The sequence below is a fragment of the Corvus moneduloides genome, chromosome 3 (assembly GCF_009650955.1).
Source record: "Corvus moneduloides isolate bCorMon1 chromosome 3, bCorMon1.pri, whole genome shotgun sequence".
Classification (NCBI taxonomy): Eukaryota; Metazoa; Chordata; class Aves; order Passeriformes; family Corvidae; genus Corvus; species Corvus moneduloides.
In genome coordinates, this window is record NC_045478.1 from 51,899,173 (window position 1) to 51,924,509 (window position 25,337).

The 25,337-nt window shown below is 39.1% G+C and overlaps 1 protein-coding gene across 1 annotated transcript in view; it reads right to left on the minus strand.

Moving 5' to 3' along the window:
- Positions 1-228: 228 nt before the first annotated feature.
- ROS1 (ROS proto-oncogene 1, receptor tyrosine kinase) overlaps positions 229-25,337 on the minus strand; it is a 71,951-nt gene continuing 46,842 nt past the window's right edge. The window contains exons 35-44 of the mRNA XM_032101548.1: positions 24,548-24,640; positions 23,732-23,867; positions 23,153-23,315; positions 22,819-22,883; positions 20,083-20,212; positions 18,980-19,077; positions 18,162-18,365; positions 16,889-17,023; positions 11,649-11,812; positions 229-1,588 (exon numbers count right to left, since the gene is read on the minus strand). Of these exons, the coding sequence (XP_031957439.1) occupies positions 1,443-1,588; positions 11,649-11,812; positions 16,889-17,023; positions 18,162-18,365; positions 18,980-19,077; positions 20,083-20,212; positions 22,819-22,883; positions 23,153-23,315; positions 23,732-23,867; positions 24,548-24,640 (1,334 nt within the window). The 3' untranslated portion in view covers positions 229-1,442. The remainder of the gene's footprint in view (positions 1,589-11,648; positions 11,813-16,888; positions 17,024-18,161; positions 18,366-18,979; positions 19,078-20,082; positions 20,213-22,818; positions 22,884-23,152; positions 23,316-23,731; positions 23,868-24,547; positions 24,641-25,337) is intronic.

Genomic DNA, 25,337 nt, shown 5'->3' on the forward strand with positions numbered 1-25,337 from the left:
AGCAAGCTTCTTTGACTTAAATGGAACTATGCACACAGAACACATTCAGGTGTGGTGCCTACAGAACTGGGATCCTCCTGGTTTCTGGCCAGCACATGACATAGGTTAGCAAACATTACTAATTTTTAAATTACTGAAATGGAAGGAATGGCTGTACAATCAATCAAGCAGCACTCGAAGAGGAAGGAAACATAATACAATATTTATTTGTTTATCTGTTGCTCAGAGTCTGGTAAGCACAGTGAAGTACTGCAATTGTTTTTATTAGCAAATCTGTCTTTTACACTGATCTGTAGATGGAGAAAAATATTTATATAATGATTGAATGGGCTTTTTCAGGGACTTTGAAGAATCCTAATTCAAAATATCTCAATTTCTATTTCATTTCAGTAAAATGTTCAGACTCCAAATTTCTTGTTCATCTGTGTTGAATCTCCATTTAAGAAACTTTTGAAGCTTGACTGCAGTGGAGTTGCTTCTTGTAAATGTATATGTTCTGACATCAGATAGAGCCTTTACTACTCTCCAGTGTGCCTCATTATCAAATATTTGCATAAAATTACAGAATGTTTCTAGCTTCCTGAAAGATGTCAGTGAATAACTCTGTATAATTTGCAAACTACTGCTCATGATGAAAGGCTAGAAAAAGCTTATTGCTGTCTTTTAGTCAATAATTATTTGTATAAAATTTTATTATATACTTCGAGTTGATCTGTAAACACACCAAGGAAGAGTTCCTCCATACACCCAGTCTGATAAAAAATAAACGAGGATGATGAACATTCAAAAAGTAAAGGAGAAGAAATGTAAGAAAACAGGACTGTCCAGACTCACAGATCAATTGCTGTGCAACTTAATATGCAAGGTGATTGCAAACATTTGTTTAAATTAAATAGGGAAACAGACCACCCGCAGCAGTGGAGAACCTGGTCACCCTTTTTCAATTGCTTTCTGATTAGGAGTCTGGTATTGATGTTGTTTTTTCAATTTGTAAAACCTTGTTTATGCACAGTGAAGCTAGACTTCAGCTGTTTGGTTTTATTCATGAACAAGCTGGTCTGTCCTTTGAAGCAGCATACCAGCAATCCCTTTTTAGAAGGACTGCCTTGTGCCTGAGGCATATGTGATTGCATAAGTTTAATCAATACCACAGTAAAATCCCTGACTGTCTGATACATGTTTTTTTACTTTAAACTATCTCCTGTGGTGCACCCAAACCATAACATGTAGAAAATCAAAGGATATGTAATCACTGTCTTGTCCTGACACACACCATTCAGAACCTTATTGTGTTTTCTGGTAGTTTTATTAAAGAGTTGGGTTTTTTTTTTAAGATACCTCTGTAAGTATGATGATGAGCAGAATATTTTCCTTGACTTATGTCTTCTTTGAAGAGTTTTTTCTCCTCTTTCACTGTCTCTTTTAAACGGTGGTAACCAGACTTAACTAATTTCGGCAGAATTGATGCATTCTTCATCTTGGTTGCCTTCTTTGACTACTACCAAATAATTTAAGCCCTCTTGATTCCTTGTTTCCATTAGTGTGGCTGAAAGAACACTGTCTGAATCTGCACATGGAATATCATTATCTGCATTAGAAGAAAAAAAAGGAAAAAGAGAAGGGGAAAAAAATTAAAAACTAAAATAAATTTAAAAAAAGAAAATACAACAGCCCAGTAATATACATGTAGTATTAGAAAGCAAACAAAATCAGACAACTGTTGGAGAAAGTTGGTCTAGTGACCTTGTAAGAATGACTGATGATTCAAATTTATTTTCTGCTATTGTCTGCATGGACCAAAACTTTAAGCAAATCACTTGGGGAAGGTTGCTTATCCGTCATATCTCCAGAAGCAGCAATACAGTCATGAATACATGACTTGCTTCTTTTCCTTGTAAAGAGGAGTAAAGCTAAAGTGATTTTACTCTGAACCTTTGCAGTAATCCTGCTAATGATACTGCTAAAGAGTCCTGTAACATTGGCACATTTCTATCTACAAAACCATTATATACTCTCTCTCTAGAGGCCTAGTCTAGACTTCTGTCTCTCTAGTATTCTGTCCTTCTAGAAACTTAAATTTGGCAATTCATTCTGTTTTTCACTTTTTTAAAAACTTCTATTTTTCCCTAATTTGATGCATACATGTATACATAGTTTCTTGAAATCTATTGCAGGGGATATATATTTTTAAAAATATAAAAATTGTTAACTAAACGCTCAAGTTATAACTGCTACTATTTTTTGCGTTTGTTTTTGTAATGTATACCTTCTTTTATTACACTCCCTCCTTATTTTACTTCATAACTGAAAAATTAAGCATGTGACAGTCAGGGTTATCTGTTCAAAGGAATCACAAGCACTGTGCCGTTCCACCAGGCAACACATAATTTGTTATGTCACTATAATCACACATCTCCCCAAGCTATAAAGCCAGAAATTTATTCCACATGCTAGAGTCCATTAGGAAATTTTATCAGGAAAAGTCTGAAAGAAAATTTTGATTTTAGAAACCTGTTAGCAAGATGGGATTTGGGACACAGAGCAAACTGTGGTCACATACCACAGTGACTGACAGCAATGAAAAATCATTTGGTACTCACTATGTCAGTTCAGGGCTATTATGGTCATATTTAGTAATTCAGCTCCAACTAAGCCTTTACCAACCAATTCAGCTCTTCTTTGTAGTTGTTTTTTTGTTTAATTTAATGGCAACCTTCAGGGGCAAGTTGCTTTTGAAAAGGCACACAGGCAAATGCTGAGGGGATGTTTGCAGCAAACTCTTAAGAGGGAAACCTTAAAATAAGGACCCAAGTAAAACTGGGTATTTACAGACCAGACATATGCCGGCTGACCTGCCTAAGTATAGAACACTAGAGGAGCATTCAGATTTGTTTCCTGTATAAGTATCTGGAACTGATGAGGTGATGTTTACACAAATGTGAGTATGAGGTCACTGAGATATTTTTACCAGATATATAGATACATTACTAATTCTTTCCCCAACAGGTCGGAAGAACTACAGAACATATAAAATTTTATAATCCTTTTTCAGCTTATGCGCCACTGTGTTTCTCATTACAGAAAAAAAAAGCTAAAAAATCAAACACCTTGCCTTGGTTTTACTTTTTGAGCTTTGGGAACGCAATAAGGAAGAAATACTAGTTTTGCAGAATATTCTTATCATATCCAGTGATGGAGGAAGAATATAATATAGATGACCTTTCTCCTATGACATGACGTGTAAGATACATGGCCACTTTCACAGTGACATTTTTGACTGTAAGTGCCCTTTCCTTCACTGTTGAGTCATCTCGTAGTGCAGTGTCCAGCGCTGATGAAAGTTTAGCACCATTCTGCTGTACGAGGCAAAGAAGCGACACAAAGATTTCAAGCTGTGTAGCACAATGCTTGACTGTTATGTAAGTCAGCAAAGCAAGCAAATAATTTTTGCTCATTTAGTTGGAGCAGAAGAATGGATGGAGACAGAAAATACTAAAAATGAGAAACTGAAGAGAAAAATCCATGATATGTTGTGAAATTCCCCCAGAAATGTGAGGACTAGAAGCACGACCAGCACTCTGAGAAGCCATAAGTCAATTCAGAGAATTATGAATAATCTTTGGAAGGCCCTCCCAAAAAATGTTAAGAAAATGAAGGAAGACAGCAACCAGATTGGAGAGGCAGGTCAGTATATTTATGAGATATCATTATTTTCTTTTCAGTTTAAACATCGCTAAAATTAGTTGATTGATGTACAGTCATGCTGGGTTATACGTGAGTAAATGCAGGATAAACCATGTGATGTGATCCCCTCAGATTTCACAAGCAAAGCCGGGCTGAGTCAACAAAACACCTCAAGAGGAGACGTCCAAGGAACACCTTCATGAAATCTGAAGTCGTGCTGGAGAGTCAACTCTAAAGGCTTCAATTGTGAGGGGTTGTCTACACTGTGAGCTGCTGCATAGTGTAGAGTTACCCACATTTGCTTTAAACAGTCTGTCTCAGGGCACGAGGCAGGCTAGCTCTGTCAGTCCAGAGCTTTGTACACGCCTAGAGGAGTACCCCACTGAGAAGCAGGTTCCCACTGAGCTCTGTGCTGTCCCAGGTAGACTGCTTCCAATAGTTAAAATAGCAAGTTCAAAGCTCAGCATTGTACTTGCACAGACACACGTCTCAGGTCCTAAATTCATGCGGCTTTGACCTTGCTGGACACTTTTCCTAGTAGAGCTGTGCTTAAAGCTTGTGCTTAGAGCTTGTATGTAAAGCACATCTGAGCCAAACCGCAGGTAAATTAATTACACCTCTCTCCGGGGATAGGGAGAAGTTTACTCTAGAGGGCCCCACAGTAATTGACACAAGAAACAATGATCGCCTGACTCATACTAATGAGGAATAGGGTTTGCTTGCTTAGCCTCCTCTGAGAAGAGCAGCCCCGACCTGATAAAATCTGTGCTTCCCCCTTCCCAATCCCAGCATCTCAGTCGGCTGCTTCCTGCCGCAGGGCAGCCACAGTGCCGAGCCGGGCCATGGATCCTGCCTCACGATCACAGAGTGCCTTTCCTTGCCTGCTTCGTAAACTCTGGGGGCTCGCAACATGTTCTGAAGTCCTCCCTGGAAAGGTGCAAATTTTTGTGATGTCTTGATAAGCAGATGAGGGGTTTTTGGCGTTTAAATTCAAGAAGGTGACAACATTTAAGAAGAAAAAGAATGTCAGTAGAAAAGCTGATTGATTGAGACTGAATAAACTGATCTAGAGATGCTGATCTTATATTACAGCTATTTCAGGGCCAGATCCTCAGCTAGCATAAATTAATGAAGTTCCATTGAAATCAGTGGGGTGCCACCAATTTACACCAGCTAAGTAGCCAGCCTGAGACGTTACTAATTCTGGGTGACATAATCTCATATGATGCTTAGCACCTTCAGTATGGTAAGGTATTTAGAAGTCCAGCCACATTTGCTTTTTCTCAGTAATACCCTCCTCTTTTTCACATACGTACTCTGTCCTTTCTCACTGCTACACAATGTATGTGGCAGTAAACAAGAGACTGGCTGATTTACGGGCATGGAGGAAAGATATACCCCACAGCAAACACATTCGAGAGAAACACTTGATGACATGTCTTTGCTAAGGGTGAAAAAGGTGGCTACTGAACCTTAATTTTTTTACCTCAGCCACGTTGGTTAGCTCCACGTGATAGTTCCTGTGTAGAGAGTATTTTCCTGATATCTGATGGCCACCTGGAGCTGGAGGTGCTGTGTTTCTGTTTCTGCACATAGCCAGTAAGAATATAAATAGAACAAATATATATCCATTTTAAAAGTCCACTCTGTATTATGTATCAGTGGAGATATATCTGTGTTTCCTGCCTAATGAGCCATATGATCTTGCATGGTTTGAGGGTGACTCACTGAGCTTTGCTATTCTGTCAGACACTAAAGGCGCTAAAAGTGAGAATTTTGTTCACCCTACATTTCCCCTGCACTAATCTGCCTGAAGAATTGCCTTTCTTTTTATTTTAATATATTTTTTAGAGAACCGTGGACTGAAATCTCTATGTGCAAGAAGCTGTCCTCGTAATTACAGATATAAACTACTTCTTACCTAGTTTATTAAAATTTATAATATAAATGTACAAAAAAAAAAAAAAAAAATCAACAGTTCCATATTTGCTGTAATGCAGTAAGGCTATGTAAATAGGAAAGCACTCCCTTTCTCCAGATTACAAAACAGGATTAATTTTACCCAGTTTTAACCACCAAGGTCTTACATGTCCAATTTAAGCTCCTTGCCTAGGCTGTCTTTACAGTCAACAGAGAAAGGAGGAATGAATAGCTTTGTGGAGATGCTTAATCCACATCCTTGCCTTTACACATTAACATCCCCTGAATATGCCTACGAGTCTCTGGTGACTGTCAAACAGCCTAGACACCCAGTGTAAATGCAGTTTTTATGTTTTAGTTGCCTATATCTGTCCACATCTGTCTACACAAATGTCAGCTCTTACAGTCTTATACCATCTGATTTTTTTCCCGTGGTCCACAGCAAAGTATTGGCATGAGTTCACTTGCAGAGTCTTACGGCTCATGTGAATTCTCTGGAATCAAACACCATTTGTCTGGAGTACAAATAAGAAATTGCTACACCACCAAGTTCCCCTTTGCTTGCAGTGTTGTAACCACTCACTCTTTTTTGGAAGAAGCCTTTCCTCTGACCTCTGCTGGCTTTGGGTCAGCCACTCACTAAGCTAAGTGGGGAAGGGGATTACTGAATTTCAGAAAAATACAAAGGAGACTAGATACAATGTTCTAAAAATGTCTCTTATCAACACATCTTCTTTAGAGAAGCTTCCGTTTGTCTAAGTGATTACGTTCAGAGAGGGGTGTGGAATAGTTTTTAAAAGGCAGTTGGGTTTAGGAAAATAAACTGATGACTCTTACACAGGGAACAGAAAACAGGTGCTCAGCCAGTAGAGAATGCAAACATAATTAATGATGAAGTCGCTGATTCTAGCTTTTAATATCAAGTCAAAATCAAAATTTTGCACAGAGATTTTAAAAAAATACAAGTGACAGTTTTAGCAAGTACTTGAACTGCTAAGAAAATAAATACACTGGCTTTGGAAAGAAAAATGAAAAAAACAAATATTACAAAATTCTAACTCTTGTATCTTCCCACATTTTTCAAGCAGTATCTCCAGTTTAGAGATTTAAAAATCATAGTTTTTAGACCAAATGTGTTTCCTTTCAGTCTTTAGTCTTTTATCCTGGATTTTCTCCAACTGCCTGGCATCTCCTCTTGCCAGAGGAGCCTCTTTTTCTGAGCAATTAGAGTTCTTTTCCATATGGGTCCAAAAGGCATTGTGAGGAACAGCCCTGATAAGAATAGTCCTTCTGGGTCATAAAGGCAAGAAGTTGCTCCAGCTGCTTAATGCCCAGTTGTCTGATGTCAGGAAAGGCGTTTGCCAAATCAAACAGGTGTTTCCATCTGTAAAGGGGCACTCATGGGACCTGAAAAGCTATAGTGCTGTCTTATATGTGCAAATGTAAAAACTGATGTCTGAAAATAGATGGTCCAGTTATTTTTGCAGCAATGCAGGGACGTCCTTCTAGCATGCTGCACTTCTCGGATCAGAGGGAAGAACAGACTACCTTTCAGCAATTAATGGGAACCCCAGTGACAGGGCCTGTGCTCAGTAAATTTCCATTGAATTCAAAACCCACTGATGTCTCAGTCCTCCAGCTGGGTAGTGCTGCCCTCACTCAAATAAATATTGTTACTGCTACTTTAAGCCCACAAACAATGTCTTGGGAAAGCCTGTAAGACCAAGAAGGAAAAAACACTAAACTGGTAGACCCTGGTCCTGAGTTTGCTTCCCTCCCTTCCAACGCAGCAGTGCCAGGAGGTGCTGGTATTGCTCAGGCATGTTTATTGACACTTGATGCCTGCTTTAGAAGGGTAACTTGCAATAACACAGCATGTGCCCCTTTTGCCATCCCCATGCTACCCTGTTAGCATGCTGTCCCCTAACAGACTGTCTGTATTGGTTTACCCACACTTGCCATCTCTGTGTCATACTGCACTGGCGTTAAGATTATTGAGAAAATCTAAAGTTTTTCAGCTCTCCCACCTATGAAAGTCACCAACAGCATGTATGGACCTGCTAAAAGTGTGGCTACCCATAGGTAGGTAAGACTTAACAGAGTTTGGAAGATGTATGATTCCCTGAAAGGCTAAGTATCTTAGTTATTTTGAGGCATGTCATTTCACTTTGCTTGACATTTGTCTCTTTCTTTTGGAACTAGGTCACCTGGTGAGAGCAAGAATTTCTTGGCAGGAGGCTCATGACTGGAGTTTCATTACACACAAAGGCCAATGACCGTGTAGCATTTTTGGAAAATGTTGTCCAGGACAATCCATCATGGAACAGTCTTTTGGATTATTTGTTTTGGCTGTCATCTTTCTACTACTACTACGAACACAAGAAATACTTCACTTAGTCTCAGTTAGAAATGAATACACATTTTAAAAATCACTAACTTATTATACAATGTGTTACAAATTACAGACTGAGACATATTCCATGCCCCAAACTGTTTTCGACAGGGTCGTAGTGGAGCACATATTTTAGTCTGGAAACACAACTAGAACCTGAATGGCCTTTTCTTGCTTAAATCAATCTCACTTCTGGAGCCCACATTTCACTGAATTCCACTGCATGAGAATTACATGGCAGGCAGAAAAATTGTCAAATTAATTCAAGGCTGGAGAGCTACAGAAACCTGACATGCATGTGTCCCTGATCAGATAATCCAGCAACATTAAGACATCATGAGGACTCTAGGCCTTCAGTCAAATATACAGCATAACATTTTAATGGGCTTTTTAAGGCTGTGCTTGGGGAAAGAGGGAGATAACCTACAGGTGAGCTATAAACATACAGGAAAATAAGTATGTGTATTAAAGAGACATGTAAAGAGCTAATAAAGTGTTTAGTCTTTTAAGTACATTTAAATGGAAGGATGAAATGTAGATGAATAAAATTCAAGCTACCCTGTTTCCCAATGGGTATCTCCTATATGAGAATCATGAAATGAACCTGGGGAGAAGTTAAGGACTTTTGAGAATTGAAGCATGAAAACATTGAATGGAAACATGAAAATAGTTGCTTTGTCTTCTCCTCCCAATGCAGATCCAGCAATTGGTCTGTGGCAACACCAGCTGGGCAGAACCTATGGAAGGGGAAGAATGGGGGGAAGCCAGAAGAGGGAACATGGCAGCTGGTGGGGAAGGGTACAAGGCTCAGGAAGAGAGTGTGCCAAGCAGAAGCTCTGAGGGCCAAAGCTGTGCCTACACTGAATTGCCCTGCTTACCACAGTAGGCCAGATTTTACTAAGTTATTATAAACAGGTTTAATGGAGTCTGATTTTAAAAGTGACTGCCATCAACACATTCTCTGACTAAAATGTACATTATAGAGTACTGCTATTTTTAAGACCACCCTTAAAGTCCATTATACTACCACATTTTCTGCAGTAAATGGATTTTTTTCAAATTTTTATCCTTCAAACTGCCACTTTTCATGGAAGCTTCAATCCATGTTTTCCTTTTCAACTTGGTAATTTCCAATAAAGCAACTTTTGTTCCTGGCAAACAAACAAAACAATGGCTTTTTCTCTGTGACCTCTGCTGTGTGGCAGAACCTGAAATTTTGGCAAAATTTTGTTTCTTACATTAAGAATATGCATTTATCATCCCAGTGAAAGCAAATATTTGCTTAGATTGAGCAAGTTAGCAGCTGGAGAAAGACCAGGCTTATCTGACACATACTAAGCAGACACTTGCACTGAAACTAAAATTCTTTCATGTTACATCAGTGCCAGGCCTGCTCCACCACAAACACAGTAACCTATATTCCAGCCTCTTTTCCCAACTCCAAGCAGCAGAAGGGCAAACTTCTCTAGAAATTTCAGCCCTGATAAAGATTTGACAGATATTGATGTATTGGCTTCTTAACTCCATTAGTTTTCATGTCTCTATTGCCTCTGGAGTTAGGGACACAAAGAAGAGATGTCTAAGCTAGGAAACCAAACTAGTTCAGGAGTAGGTGCAAGCAGCTGAATCAGTAGAGACCTGTGTCAAGTGGATGTTGTGTTCCTGTAGTCATCTGAAAATTAAACATCTGAGATCCTATAGCTGAGATGTTGTATTTTGGACACTATACTGAGTAACGTGTTTGGGGGGCACCCTGCTTGAGCAGGGATGTTGGACTGGGTGACTTGCAGTGGCCCCTTCCAATCTCACCCACCCTGTGATTCTATGTGAACCAAATTAAATATGGAAAACCACCTAGATGCCAGCCATCATCAGTGAAGAGTAAAGCAAGAGGTGACTCCTTTCCTGCTATGAAACATGCCTAAAAACCAGGAGTTGTCACTTTCTGGAGGTGTCTGTTTCTGCTTCTGACTACAGAGCTACCTAGAAGAGTATCCTAGATGAGAGTCCTAGCTTGTAGACAGCTGCATGTAGGTGAGACAAAGTCCATCCAAAATGTAAGGCCTATTAGCTTGGGCATAGTGCCTAATTAATTGGCTGTACTCCTTTCCTGAGCCAATGCCAGGCTTACATTTGTGCCAGACTAAGTATCTCTTTCCTGAATGTCATTATTGAGAGCTAAAATACCCTTAAAGAAACTAAGGAATTACACTGTATGCAAATAGCTTTTCATTATAGCATAAGGGTGAAAAGTCAGCTGTTAAGAAAGCATGAAATTAAGATTATCAATGCAGGTCCCATCATGTCTTTGTAAAGTTTTTAGTCTTATAATGACATGTAAACATGTAATGAACAGACTGGATTTGACATAAAGAAATAAACTGACATTTGTAAAGCTTCACAATGAATAAAGATTTGCAAAATATCAAATAGACTACTATCAAGTGACCATTGGACAATGCCAGTGAATTGAACATAGGTAGTATCCTGAAGAAAAATGTCTATGTAGGTGTGTAATTGAGTACTGTGTCATTCCTGGAATGGATTAGGAAGTTTTTAGGAAAACATGAAGTACTGAAGTATCAAAACTGTTTGTTAATCAGGGTGAGTTCCTAGTTCACCAACAATTTTTGAAGGGGAAAAAAAAAAAAACCCACAAAAAATCCCCACCAAAACTAAGCCTTTAGATATTTTAGAAACAGTCAGGTTTGGTTTTTCTAGAATGGAAAGTAGTTCTCTTACCATTCAATATTTTTCATTATGAAACCATAGCATGCAAAGAGGTTAAATGAAAAAAATAAAACTGTGAAACAAAAGTGAAATATTTCAACCGAAAAAAATATTTCTTTTTGTAGAATTCAGATCACATTGTGTACTAATATTGTTCACTTTTTCTCAATATTTAGTTAGTCAGGAATTACTGCAGGGTGTGAATAGATTGCTGTTCTGGCTCAGTCAGAATGTTCATTTCCCTATTTAGATGATTTACACCACTGTTGCACAGACGACTTCAAATCTAGTATTACCTTTTCTAAATTCCTGTCTTCACAGCTTTAATCATGTCAACTGAGCTTTGTTGTGTCCCGTATCTTAAGTATGTCTTCCCTAATATCACTTAGTTTATTCATTCACAGTGTGCAGAGCATAAGCAAGACCTGAATCTATCAGGGTTTGGGCTTGGATAAAGGCCACCTTAGTAGGGTGCCTAAATTATGCCTCACTTTCAGGGGTCAGTGCTGAATCAGTACTCCTGTAAGAAATGCCCAATGGCCATGTTTAGCTCATGGAGAGGGCATAGATGTCTTTGAAATTGGAACAGACTTCCACATGGCTCTGCAAGGAATTTAGGCATCTATTTTAGTGTAACAGGGTTGTGAAGTACCAAGAGTTTAGAGGCAAGTTGGATGTCTCTGAGAGTCAGGCTTAATTACCTCATTAGGGCCTTTTTGCTTGGTAAACTTACACATCCTTTATCTAATGCATTGTACCTAGCAGACACATAACAAATCTTTACAAGTTCAGTACAACAGAGGTAAATCTTTGCTGTTTCCATTTAGCAGCCAGAGAATGTGAGGCAGTGACAAATGTAATGAAAAGCACTTTGCTTACAGGGAAGAGGCCACAAGAATAGCAGGTGCTGGCCCAGACTCACCTTCAAAAGCTTCATTGATGACTCCAGTTGATGCCTCTTTGTCTTCAAGGCAGTGGATGAAGGACAGTGGAGAGTGTCTTATCTCTTGCAGTTTGTCATGAATATAAGAGAAAGTAGGTCTGTTGTGAGGTTCTTGGGACCAGCATCTTGTCATTAAATCACATCTGGAAAAAAAAATTAAATTCAAACAGTAATGATAATAGAATAATTCATCTCAACACTTACCAATAAACATCTGAGAAGCAAGTTTGGCCTGAAAACTTTCTATGTGGTACAAAGATTATCACCAGCTGCTGAGGGAAGGAAAAACAAATTGAAGATCAAATTAAAGTCAGGAAAAATCACTGTGAAACATTTTAGTTTTTCAAAGATGGATATTTTTGAGATTGGGAGCAGATAGAACACTGAAAAAAAAAGACATATTTGCCATTAGCATCCACTCTCAGTGAAGAAGTCAGGAATACTTTCTAAGAAAGCAGACAAGAAGGAAATTCTGTCACAGAAAAAAAATTTTTAAAAAAGGAAGTGTAAAACCAGAAATGAACCTGAAGTTCTCAACTTATTTAAACCTCCTTCAACTCAAGCTACCTCAAATTTAGGGGAAGGTCAAGGCAAACCATCCAGCACAGGGAGGGTTAATTTAGACTTCTACCTCCAGACCAAAACAAATAGGAATAGGTTTTCCCATCAAAGGCAAAAATGGTATGAATTTCCTGTGGGAGCAGGGATTCCAGCCCACCCTGTACAGCACTATTGCTACCATTTAGTGGAAAACTTCACCTCCTGTTTGTCTAAATGATAGGGTTGGTTTTTATTCCTTGCTCAAGGTGAGTTTATGCTACACAAAACCAAATCCTACAAAAGCCAGGGGGAGACAGCTTGAAAACCAAAACACAGCCAACACCTGGACATGCTAAGTGTTGGGAGTGGAAAGAGGTCTTAGAGTCTCAAAACCAGAGAGCAGCCAGTGAAAGGCTGGTTCAGAAAGCTGCATCTGGAATGTGGAGCATTTACCTCTAAGCCTTAAGTTCAAACCCTCCCCTGACAAATGTCTTCCCAGACCTGCTGCTACGCGATACCAGGCATTAATCTGCTATGGAAAATGAATTGGCTTGCTCAGATCCTTGCTTATCCATCCTAAAAAGGTGACTGCTCTCCTTCACCACAACTGGGCATCTTAATTTTACAATCTTGATTTTACAATTATACTTTTCTTTAAAATATTAGTCACGTGAGAATGTGAGTAGAAAAATCGTTTCAAAACCACTTTTCATCAACCTGTATTCTTGTGGTTTTCAAGTTGAATAGAGTAATTTTTTTTTCAAAAAGATTCCATGAAATTTTGAAAATCCGTTTTAAGAATTTATAGAGTGGTAGTGGCTTCTTAACACTCTGGATCACTTCATCTGCTTACTTTCAGGTGTACTGGTTACTGATGACATTGGAAATACAGAAGGAAAAGGACTGAATAGGACTCAAGGTTAAATAATTGGTTTTCCTTCTGCTGCCAGAAAAGTGTCTGTCATGCTGAATTCCAGCCTTGGATGCTGGAAGCCAAACAATCTGCTTTCTGGTCATGCTTGCTATCCAGACAAAAAACATGAGTTCAGGCGCTGTGCTTCATCAGGTTTGGACTTGGGCTCTCATGAGCAGAGCCTTGTGGAAGAAACAACCAGTCACAGAGGAAGAAAAAACAGGAAATGATACATAAGTCACAGACTCATAGAATGTTTTGGGTTGGAAGGGACCTTCAAGGATCATCTAGTCCAACCCGCCAGCCATGCACAGGGACATCTTCCACTACATCAGGTTGCTCAAAGCCCCACACAACCTGGTCTTGAACAGTTCCAGGGATGGGGTATCCACAGCTTCTCTGGGCAATCTTTAGCAGTGTTTCACCACTCTTATTGTGAAAGAATTCTTTCTTATAAACAATCTAAATTTACCCTCTTTTCATTTATGAAACAAGAACATCGCGAGCGTGGATTATGAATATTTTTGTTTTGTTTCCTATGACCAATCTCTTTCTAAATAACTATTTTTTTTTATTGGACAATCTGCTTTATACAGCCATTCAGTTTTGCTTTGGAGTAAGGCGATTTCTGCCAAAACTGTAATTCAGTACTGTAATTTTGTTATTTTAATTATATTCCATATTTTTATTGCCTAAATCAAGTTACTTGGTGATTGGCTTAAAATATCAGTACTGGTATTTTTCACTAAGTATTTAATTCAGATAGGCTTCAGGTTTCTAATGATAAAAACTTTCACGCTTTCTCAGAATACATCTGCAAATTTTACATGTACAGCTATTTGTGGCATGACATTTAGCTTTCGGGGCATCTGTGACATCCAAAGTTTTAAGTCATAAGGCACAAACTTTCACTAGCTCAGAAATGCGTGAGTATGAGACAAGTCAAGAGGGTGAAAGCCAGCTTAACATGCCAAAATACATCTAAGTGACAGATTGAGCATATTCCTATGTTTTTGGGGAGCCAAACATGGGCTAGCAAATAGTGCATCACTTCAGCATGAGAAAGAGACCCAGAGGATTCCCCTACTTCACGGGGAAAGCCTTTCAGGAAAGAAATGAAAAATGACAATTCCAAACACATCATCAGCTAAAGGTTTGTGTTAGGTTTAAGAACTAACATTTACCCTAGATGTACACCTACACACCTACACTTCACACCTGAGTTTTTTCTGGGGGCAACAACCATATGTCCAACAGAGCTGCTTATATGGGACTAGTTAGAATTTGAGAGCCTGGAAAAGTGAAGAACCAATATTCAGCATCTGATATTGCAGGCAGAAAGTGAACATTCCTGAAATGCACTGTAGTGCACAGAAGCTACAGGCATTACCAATTTTTTCTCACATGAAAAGGAATATACAACTGATGTGTGATTTTCTTAGAAAAGGAGAAAATATATTGTGATGAAGAGCCCCTGATTTCATCTGATACATTCTGTGCAAGGCCGCCTTCTGTCTCACTCTCTTAATCCCTCCAAGGGATCACTCCCAGAAACAAATAGCAAAAAGCTTTTAGTTACCGAACTCAAATTTCTTCATCAAAGTCTGTTGTGTAAGTTTGCATAGGACTGAGCATTTGATGAAACTGCAACTTCAAGTCAGCAAATGTCCTGGTCCTTGTACAAATTCTCTAGACTGTAATCTGTGGCCTTTGAGGATCTATATTAAATTAGCTCAGTTCAGTCCAAACCTTGGCATTCTCTTGTGTGAAAACCTCATACCCAGTTGGCTGTGCCAGATGCGGATTTCTGACTGCAAATATAGCTCCATTCACAGACCTACTTCATGTTTCAATAAATGTGTCTCATTTATACATACCCAAGCCCCTTCTTCAATTCATTACCAAGCTTTACTGAGCCACAGTTCTCTGTGGAAAAGTAGATGATTAGTCCCTGGAGTAACAACTTGTGGAGGCAAGGGGAAGAATTTCTCCCCCTGCAAAAAAAAAAAACCAAACCAACCAAACTAAACAAACAATCCCACTTCTTTCGTGCTTTTACACCCCAAGGTTTCTGTGCCAGCCCTACTTGCACTTGCAGTGTAAGCCTACCACAGATTCCTAAACACTTCTCAGCTGAAGTACTTCGGCCTTTGAACTCTCTTCCTATCAGTGATGGTTTGTTTTGTCAAATGACAATGAGCAAGCCAAAGTGCAGAGGAGACAATTACTGACTGCTGATGTCCTGATGCAGGTTCAAAACCACAAGGAGGGAAGCAGGAATGTCAAGAATTCCAGCATGCCATTAATGACCTAGCAAAGCAGCAAAAAGCTGTTTATGCTACTGACAGAAGCTGCATGCAGGTGCTGAGTGTTCACCAAATGAGATAAAAGATGGTACAAGAGTCTAAGCTCTTCAGCTCTTTGGCTGTCAAAAACTACTCTCAGGCACCGATCCTACAAGTTACAACAGGAAGACCAGTATTTAAGCTGTATCTGCTATGCTAAATTCAAGATCTGGGACCTTAAAATTATTTCAAGAAAAGTTTTCTTGATTTTTCTGATGATCTGATCACTCGTTTTAAGGCAATTTATGAGCCTTTGCTTAAGTTTGAATTTCAGAGTAGTACATGGATATAGCTTTCTCCTGTGCTTTTTTGTTCACAGGACAGCTGTCAGAAATTTTTTGAGGAAACCTTTCTCAGCAGAAAATATTGAAATTAAAATCTCTTTGGGCTTTCATTAGTTCTGTGACTTCGAGTTCTCCCTCTGTTATTAAATCAAAATTCTAATCTCTTCAGTTTTTCAGTTCCTTCAAGTGCTAAACCTTGTTTTGGGGGGTTTTGTGTTTCCTATTGCTAATATGGTATTTCAGCTATATCTACATAATGATAAATAATCACCTTCTCTTAAACTCCGAGCATGGTAATTGGTCTAAGATCTATCACAGAGATATTAGCTTGCCGAACACAGAATTATTCTCAAGCCTTTTCCTCAGCCCCAGGAGTCAGAATTGTTCACTTTTAGTAGCCTCTCCCTCTATTTGCAGCTGTCATGTGCATTGCTGTGACTGCTTATGCAGAGTGGGGGATAAAGAAATTGAGACTTGAAATTAAACAATACTGAGTGATTGTTAAGCTCATGTTCTGGTTCCTCCTTTGTACACCTCTGGTCAGTATGGGTTTGATCCACTTGATGTATTTATTTTACTGTGCTAATTGCAAGAATTTTGCAATTAAACCTGAATTTTATGCTCAAGACACAAACAGGAATTGAAGGATTTACTTATCCAGTCTGGCTGAAGGCTAACCAGAAGTGCAGACTTCCCTTTTCCTGCACTGCTTCAGCTTTTCTTATTGGCTTTTTGGAGTTCTCTCTACAAAGGGCAGAGTTTATTTTTCACATAGGTTCTAATATTAGCCTAATTCCTGCAGCTACCATTGAGAAAGAGAGTTTTATCCACAATTGCAGACACATGGTGTACAGAGACTGGTAAAATCTTTCTCAGAGCCATCTTAACTTCTAACCAATACCTTCAGGTACTCTCAGTCTGTTGTCACAGGACTACCAGATCCATGCCTTAAATTCTTATTCATAGGCTGGACTACTGGATGAATTAGTAGCAGGTTGGCCAGTTTTATTGGAAACAAAAGTGGAGGATGTTGGGCTCTGCATGGGCATGATTAACCTTCAAAATTATGACAAACTAGCAAAAAGCCTCTTGCTTCTTATAAATATTATCAACAACATTTAAACAAAATTAACTTACAGGTCACCAGGACAATTGTTTGGAGATTCCAGCCTTCCCCCTGATCGTACATGGTGTACAACTTCTGTATTGGAGAAACCTGGATATGGCTGTTGACCCAAAGTTAATGTTTCCCACACTAGTACTCCAAAAGCCCTAAGAAACACCATGAAAAAAGAGAAAAATTAATAACCATAGTTATATAACCATAATGAAATCTCCCTATTAACAGTTAGATCATGCCTAACCAAAGAGTAAGACTCAGAAAAATTAGGAGTAAGAGGACTTAATTTGGTTTTGTCCCTAAGCCAGCCTCTGGAATAGCTAAAATAAATAATAGTGTGTAGAACTGAGACACTTTCCCAGACTCACTGAGATGCAGATCAGAAGACACTGAGTCCACATCTTCTCCGGGCAACACTCCAGCTGAGCATGTCCTCATATAAACAAGTGTTTAGAAATCTCTAGAGGTGTGGTTTAAAATGGAGAGAGACAAGTTCTGAGCACCACTTGTGGAGCAATCAGCACCTCATTTGGTTTGGCACAGAGTACTAAACTACTTTCTTAGATAAGTGCAAGAGTAGCAGTCAAATAGATGGGTGCAGGTGCTGGGGACTTGGAAAAGACCTGTGGGCTAAGTACCTGTGGCCACTAAAATCTAAACTTGTGTGAATATCCATGGATATTCATGGATCTGATTTAGTCTGGGGATTTTTTTCTATGTCTCCTGACAGTGGGTCTCTGCTTCTTCACCATAAACTCAAAGCCACTCAAATACACTTTTAGCAAACCTCCACAGCAAAGTATTGTGACCTTCCCCTGATGATGCTGCAAAGTCTGGTCTTTGAAGTAAAGAAGTCTCTAGAAGAGGGTGAAACTGCAAGGGCAAAGTATTTGGCTGTAGGAAGGAAATGTCAATAAGCCTAATGGAAAGCAAAATGGAACAGCATGCAGGCAGTCAATTCACTGCCCAATCAAGCAAAAATCACATTGTGTGCCTGGTATAATTGTAAAATTGTTTGAGTGACACTACTTCCTTCCCGCCAGAATCCAAAGCTAGAGCTCAAAGCATAAAGAAATATATCTATGAAATATACTTTGTGGTATAAATAATTTGTGGTAATAAAATTTCTCATTAGATCCTTAAAATTTTGCTTAGGAGGAAATCTGCTCAAGCCTAAAAATTATTAGAGATGACAACATACAACCCTGTAATTCCTCCTATAAACCAATATTTTCTTGCTGTGGGATTTAGTATGGTTATCTCCACAGCTGTGTGGCTCCTATAACTCACCAGACATCAGAGTGACTTGTAAAGACACCATCAATAAGGCTTTCAGGAGCCATCCATCTGACAGGGAGTAGACCCTCTCCTCTTTTCCTGTAATAATCATTTTTATAGATATCTCTGGCAAGTCCAAAATCACCGATCTTTACTATCCGGGATGAGCTCTCATATTCCTTCTCTGACACAAGGCAGTTGCGAGCAGCCAAGTCCCTGATTTGTAAGGCAGAGAAAAGAGGATGGAGTTACCATTGCAGAGTAATTCAGGTCTATATGTCACCTGGTTCAACACTCTCTTCAGAGCAGTGCCAACCCCAAATTTGGATCAAGTAATTTAGGGTCTCACCCAGTTAGGTTTGGCATATCTTCAAGACTGGAGATGACACAGCCCCTCTGGACAACCTGTTTCAGTGATTGATCTTGGATGTTGTGAACAATATTATCTAATTTCCTTTTCTGTAAGTTGTGCCTGTTGCTTCTCATCTTTTCCCTGTACCTCTCTGAGAAAAGTCTGGCTCTGTATCCTCTAAAGCTACCCATTAGGCAGACAAAGACAGTACATGAATCTTGCCCTTCTCTCTGTTGCACAGGGTAAGATTCTTGTCTAGGGTGCAGTAAGTCCTTGGTTCAGATCTTAGAGTAGCCCACCATTTTGTGAGAGAACTGTGAGTGATATTTAGCAGAAAAGCATAGCATTAGATTTTACTCCAGTGCTCTCTCCTTTCTTGTTCCATTGTGACTTCTTTCTAGACATTTTTTCCTGGGTAAGATAATCAGTCCTGATACTGTGGGTAAACCTGGGAGGACTAAGGAAATAAGTTCTGTACCTGTGTATAAAATGCATTTTCTCTAAATAGACACAGCCTTTGCAAACATCCAAACATATATCCAAGAGGTCAGTGACTCTCAGTAAAGGGCTCTGGAGCTACAAGAAAGAAAGACAGAAGTTAGCTATGTCTTCCAGCTTTACCAACTCAGAATGACAACCTCCCTATGCAAGATTTCCCCATCGAAATGTATACGATTTTTCCAAAACAGTCAAAGTACAGGTGCAAAATCTCTGTATGTCAATGGAGTGAATGCTAATTTGAAGCAGGGTAAATTGCCAAATCATTGCACTGTAAGGAATATGCAAATGATATCATCCTGCTTGATTTGCAGCTAAGAATACCCTAGGGTCTTCAGAATTGTGGAAGAAATGGGACCTTGAAAATTTCCTCCCACTATCAGATCAGGTTTGTTTGTTGCTATATAAATCAGTGTAATATGTTATTCTAGTAGAACACGTGTATATGCATTTCAGTAGGATTCAATACTGACTGTGGATTTGATCTGATTAAGTAAATGAACAATACAATTGCTATAATGCTATAAAATTTCATTGTTGAGTCCTTTTGACCTCCAGTCCTACCATCCATATTCCTAATCTGCACACTAACTAGAGAGAAATTTACTTGAAGTTGTTTATTCTTTGTTCTTTTCTCTTCTTTCCTTCTAAAGAATTCAAGGACACAGGCACAAGGATAGTAAATTCTTATATGCTTGGACTATGCTTCTCACATAAAGGATACTGTTGTTATTCAAAGACAAAAAAAGACCTCTATGATGCCTAGTAGACCACATACATGACCACCATTATTTATTATCACTTTCAAAGGGACAGTTTATGATTTTCACAGTGAGAAATCCAGCCGACATCTCATGACTGAAACCACAATTTTGGTCAGTGATCTAATGACATTCAATCTCCTTCACAGCATCACTGAATGCAAGTCAGCACCCAACACTGAGGTCCCAGGGTATTAAGGAAAATCCAGGTCAGACCTTGCAAGTACAGAAACAGCTGAACATCAGCATAGGCTTTTAGAAAGGGAAAAACTGAGAAATTGTGGGCAGTTAAGGTTAAAAATGTGAGTCTCATGTTCTTTACCTTTTTCTTCCTGGCTCCTCGTAAATAGCCAAGTAGATCCCCTCCTTCCATCAGCTCCAGTATAAGATACTGAGGTTCATTTAAAAGACACACACCAAGTAACTTCAGAATATGGGGATGATCAAATTTACTAAAGAGAAGGAAACAACTGTAAGATTACATATGAGAAATCCAGCTGGTTGATAGCTAATGGAGTGTTTATAGTTGCAAGCAATGAATGAGCAGTTTGGCCTTTACAATCCTGCCTCTATGAACAACATGATTCAGTAGCTCACAGTGCCTGGATTTGCTCAGTCATGGGGAGAGTTCAGGGACATCCTTCCAAAACACAGGCTTACACTGTCTTTGACAGGCACTTTAATGCATGCACACTTCATCATTTTTCCAGGAAGAAAAGAAACGTAGTCAAATGGCAATTTCTTCTAGGAATAAGAAGCTTCATCACCTGTACATTGAAGGTGTCTATATTATTTTAATAGAGTATTTTTACTACTATATTCACAGTAGAATGGCTGATTCAGAGACATACACAAAGGCAAAAGCACAAGGTGCAATATACTATTTTCACAGTTCAGAGGGGAACAGTTTTTCACAGTACATTTTCAAAAGAAACAAAATACATATGAGGAATACTTCTAAGTATACTAGCAATTGTCTCTGTGTGTCTAAGACAGGGATTACCACAGAGAAATCAGCACTCTCAGTACTGCAAGTATTCTTTGAAGAATGAAGAATATTTATTGCCTCTGTCAGTGCCTGCATTTTTTCAATCACTTCACTTGTGTTAGAAAATGGTTTTCCCTTCTCACTGCTGTGTGAAAGCACTTGCACAAGCAGTCAGAGAAACTTAACTCTATTGGGAGAATTGATGGTGTCCAAAATGCTGTCAAATGCGGCAGTGTAAACAAACAAATAAGAGAGGGACAATTTCCTTCTAATCTCTTTCAGTTCACCTAATCTCATGTGTGGGCATAGACTCTTGCAAAAAGTGTGATTTAGAATTTGACAGTTCCCCCCTGGCCCCTAGCACACACCTCTCAATCAGACAAACTTTGGCACTTTCAGGAACAAAAAGAGGGGAAGGAGCACCTGGCACTTTCCTTGCACCCAGTGCAGACCTTTCTCCACTGAACTGTCATTCCTTACTTCCCAAGGGGAAGACACAAGAATTTCCTACATGTATTTGCACACAAATGACTCACCAATAACCAATATCAAATGACTTTTTGAAATAGAGGCAACTCAATTTTCCCTTTGCTGCATAGCAATAAGAAGGAACAAATAGTTCTGGCTTAACTGAGCCAGCATGCATAATATTACAATCCAAATTTTAATGAACATCCAAAAAGGTAAGCAAAATAAAAGTTGCTCTTATGTATCTTATCTGTTTGTAAGTACTCAGATGCAATTTTTCTCCTTTCTACCCTTTTTTTCATTTGTGAGACCTTATAGATGAACATCAAGTAAAATCATTAAACCCTCCATGAGGTAATTAAATAATTCTTTTTTTATATTAAAATATGAAATATTCAAATAATACAAAATATACATTGTTGTTGTTGCTGTTTTTGCTGTTGTTTAATGACTACTGAGATTATAATACTTAAATTTTCTGTTCTCTTAATTTCTGATTCATTATATTGGTGTATATATGGGCCCATATCAGTGTTTACATTTAAATGCAAAAATATTTCAATTATGTACTCTTCCAAGATTTCTGGGTTTGGATTATTATCTGCAACAAGAATTGGGGGAGCTTCAGAAACTTTAACTATGGCTTCATATAATTTCCATACTACACAGGAAAAAAAAAGACTTTAACTGGGTTTATGACTGCTAGGTAGACTAAAGATAGATTATAAGGAGTTTACATACAACTCTTACTCTTTGTCATTAATTTGCATTTTAATGACATGGTTGAATTTTGGTTTTAACAAGCCTTTTACCTCATTCAGTTACAGTGTGTCAAAAAGGGCAAAAAATGCAAGATTTTTTTTAATGTGTAACAAAAAAAAAAGAATGCTGCAGAAATCAATTTCAAATTTAATAACACCATGTTTTCTGTGCAGAAATAAATCTTTCATTTTTAAAAAAATTGCTTCTACTTCTGCACTCATGAGATAAAGTCAAAGTGCAAAAGTGAATCTGAAAACTAAACTACGCTCTCAATCTTATGCCACCAGCTGAAAATTTCAGTTGAACTTCTACTTATTTCTGGGGACACTCTAGAAAACCAGATTTCTAGCTGAAACACAAACCTTATTATGTGAAATTCTTGCACTGGTGACAGATGCATAATTTAACACTACCTTAATAGAAGAGGCATGTGGCAGCCCCTAGTGGCACACTTTAAAAAATATTTTCCACTGTAAATTGTAACTTTAAAGCATCAGTTTGGTCTGATTTGTTTCTTTCAGTAAAACAGGATTAGCCAAATGATGTCCAGCTGCCTTTAGTAACTAACTTGGTTTTAGAGGAGCAAAGATACTGAAACACACCGGTACAAATCCAAATAAATCCATGATATGAGCATACTGAACTTGCAGTCTATAGCTTAAATTTTGCTTATCAGATTTATGGCTTTAGTTCCATGATATTCATCAGTAGTGATTTACTGGTTTGGCAGATACACAAGGACACCCCAAAAATGCCAGGAAAGTGCTGCTTTCGTTCCTCTGGAAGGCCAGCACCCTCACACCAGCTTTGAAGGGTGCCCAGCGACAAAGCTGTCCCTACCTCATTAAGTGTGCCTCCTTCAAGAATTCACTCTTCTCATGGTCTGTCGCACCCTTCTTCAAAGTCTATTCAACAGAAAGCAGAAGTGTAGTAATACTTTGGCCATCATCACCATTATCACATGGCACTTAAGTAAAACAATCAGACATAGATGTGGCCTTAAATACATATTATTTTTTACAAATCACTACAAGGCTAAATGTTAAGAGATTTGCAAGAAACACTGCAAGGAAATACCCAGATCAGCCATTTATCATTTCTCAGGTAAAACCTCTGAGACAGATCTCTCTGCCCATCCCATTCTCTTGCCAAAGAAATACACAGCTGTGATTACCTTGACTGCTACTTTGGATTCTCCACTTCCATCTGCCAGGATATCTACTGCAGTCCCTTCATATACCTCTCCAAATGCTCCACTTCCTAACAATTTGTGTAAGTTGAGTTTGTCCCGAGGGAAAGCTGGCAGTGATTCAATTTCTGCTTGAGAAGGAAGAGTGCTACAAAACAGCAATACTAGTCACTTGTTCATACCTAAGGATGTCTGAAATTTTATTAAAATTCTTCTTCAAATGAAGCTGGTACTATTTGTCTCATCAGGTACATTTAAGGGGAGCTCAGGTGAGGCCTGGATGTTTTGGAAGTTATTGGAAAACACCAGGTCTTCTTCCTTCCCTGTGCACTTGTGTTTCTTGCCAGAGTGACATGAAGGATGGGCTGGGGGCGATCCAGGCAGGGCTGTGTGCCAGGGGGGCAACATGGCAAGGCATCCTTTGGAGCAGACCTGCCCTGCAGCACACATGCAGCCCTTAACTCTACCTTGAGGTTTTAGGGATGAGTGCCCTAAGGAAAACTGGTCCAGGGAAGACCTCTTAGATGTTTTTGTCCTGAAAATACATTTGCTCTGACGACATACCGTACAGCATAACAGGCATTGGCTAGTCCCACTGTCTCAGCCATCTCCCTGAGTCGAGCTAGTTCTTTATCTTCCTTGATAAACACTATTTGTCCAGGCAAGGCCCGTTTTCCAGATTTCAGTCTTCGCTTCCATGCTGGAATAGGAAAGGAGGCCATTAGCTGTTTCACTCTGAGAGCACCCCAGTGTGTGAGCAGGCTGAAAGGCTTCAGGTTTTATGTTATTCTGTTCAACATCACCTCCCAACAGCTCATGTAAGTAAGAAATTTTTATCTGGCCATTTTTTTCCCACAAAACACAGACAACTGTTCATTGAGCTGAGAACTCAGTCAGGTATCCATTTCTGTGTGTGACAAGACTCCAGGGAAAGGATGAGGAATGAGAGGATAGGACCATCACATGTGGGCATTTGCATCTCAGGGTAATCATTACAGCCTTTCTTCAGGGACAAAGCTTAAGTGAAAGAAAATGGGACCCTTTTGTGAATAAATGTACTACCAAACTTGAGAATTGTAAGGTACAAGGATACACACAAGCATGAGAGTTCCTTAAGCACTCCTGTGCTCTCCCTGCACGTAACCAACAGCAAGAAATGCCTGAGGATGGAGTGAATTTCTATCCTGTCCTTGATACCAAAAATATAATCAGCCATCTCTAGAGCCTCAAAGAATGAGAATATACAAATTCCTGCCAGTTCCCATCCTAGGGGTTGTTCAGCATTTCCCTAAATCTGGAGGCCAACCATTTCCCACCTTCTGAACTGCCTTTCACTGAGGCCTGGCAAACCAAGGGTAAACAAAAAACTCAGTCACATACCAAAACCAAATAGCATGATCACAGCCAAACACAGCACAACAACTCCAATCACAGAAGCAATGGCAATGATGGTGCCCATGGAGATCATATTATCTGTTAAAGAGAAAGGGAGAATTGCTTAATTACTGTGTATGCCTGCAATGTCAATCCCACAGAGAGGAGCACACCTGAGACAACCCTTCAGCTACCTGCTATGTAAAAGCCTTCCACTGCACAAAGCTCTCTTGTAGGCTATATGTGGATGTGCATTTGGTCAGACTAATCCTTCTCCCCCAGACCTGGGCCATTCCTCTAGTAATGACCTAATGTATATGCAGAAATAGAAAATGCTGATCTGTTTGGCTGCTCAAGGTGGGATTTCCAAAAGCACCCACAAAGCGTAAGTCTAACACTCTGGCTGAAGGCAAGAAGTAATTCTGATATCTTTACCCAGTGTGTGAGCTTGCCTGTTTTCAAGAATCACATCATAAAGCAGAGTGGCAGAACCACAGAGACAAACTGGTATAAATGAGCAGAAGCATTTTTCAGGCCCACTGTTCTGAGCAAAAGAGCCTGGATGACCACTACCAGCAGGAGTCACCATATAAACATCACCATTTATTACTCTACCTTTGGAGGAATATTGTTATTAAAATAGCCAGTTTCTGTTCATAAATTGGTATGACTATATAGAATAACAAGGAAAAGACTAACAGAATACAGAAGTGTGATGTTGTATTGTCCACTGATTCATTTATTAAATGCCCTTCACATTGTTCCCCCCTCGCGTTCCCCTGCTCCTAGCCCTGGC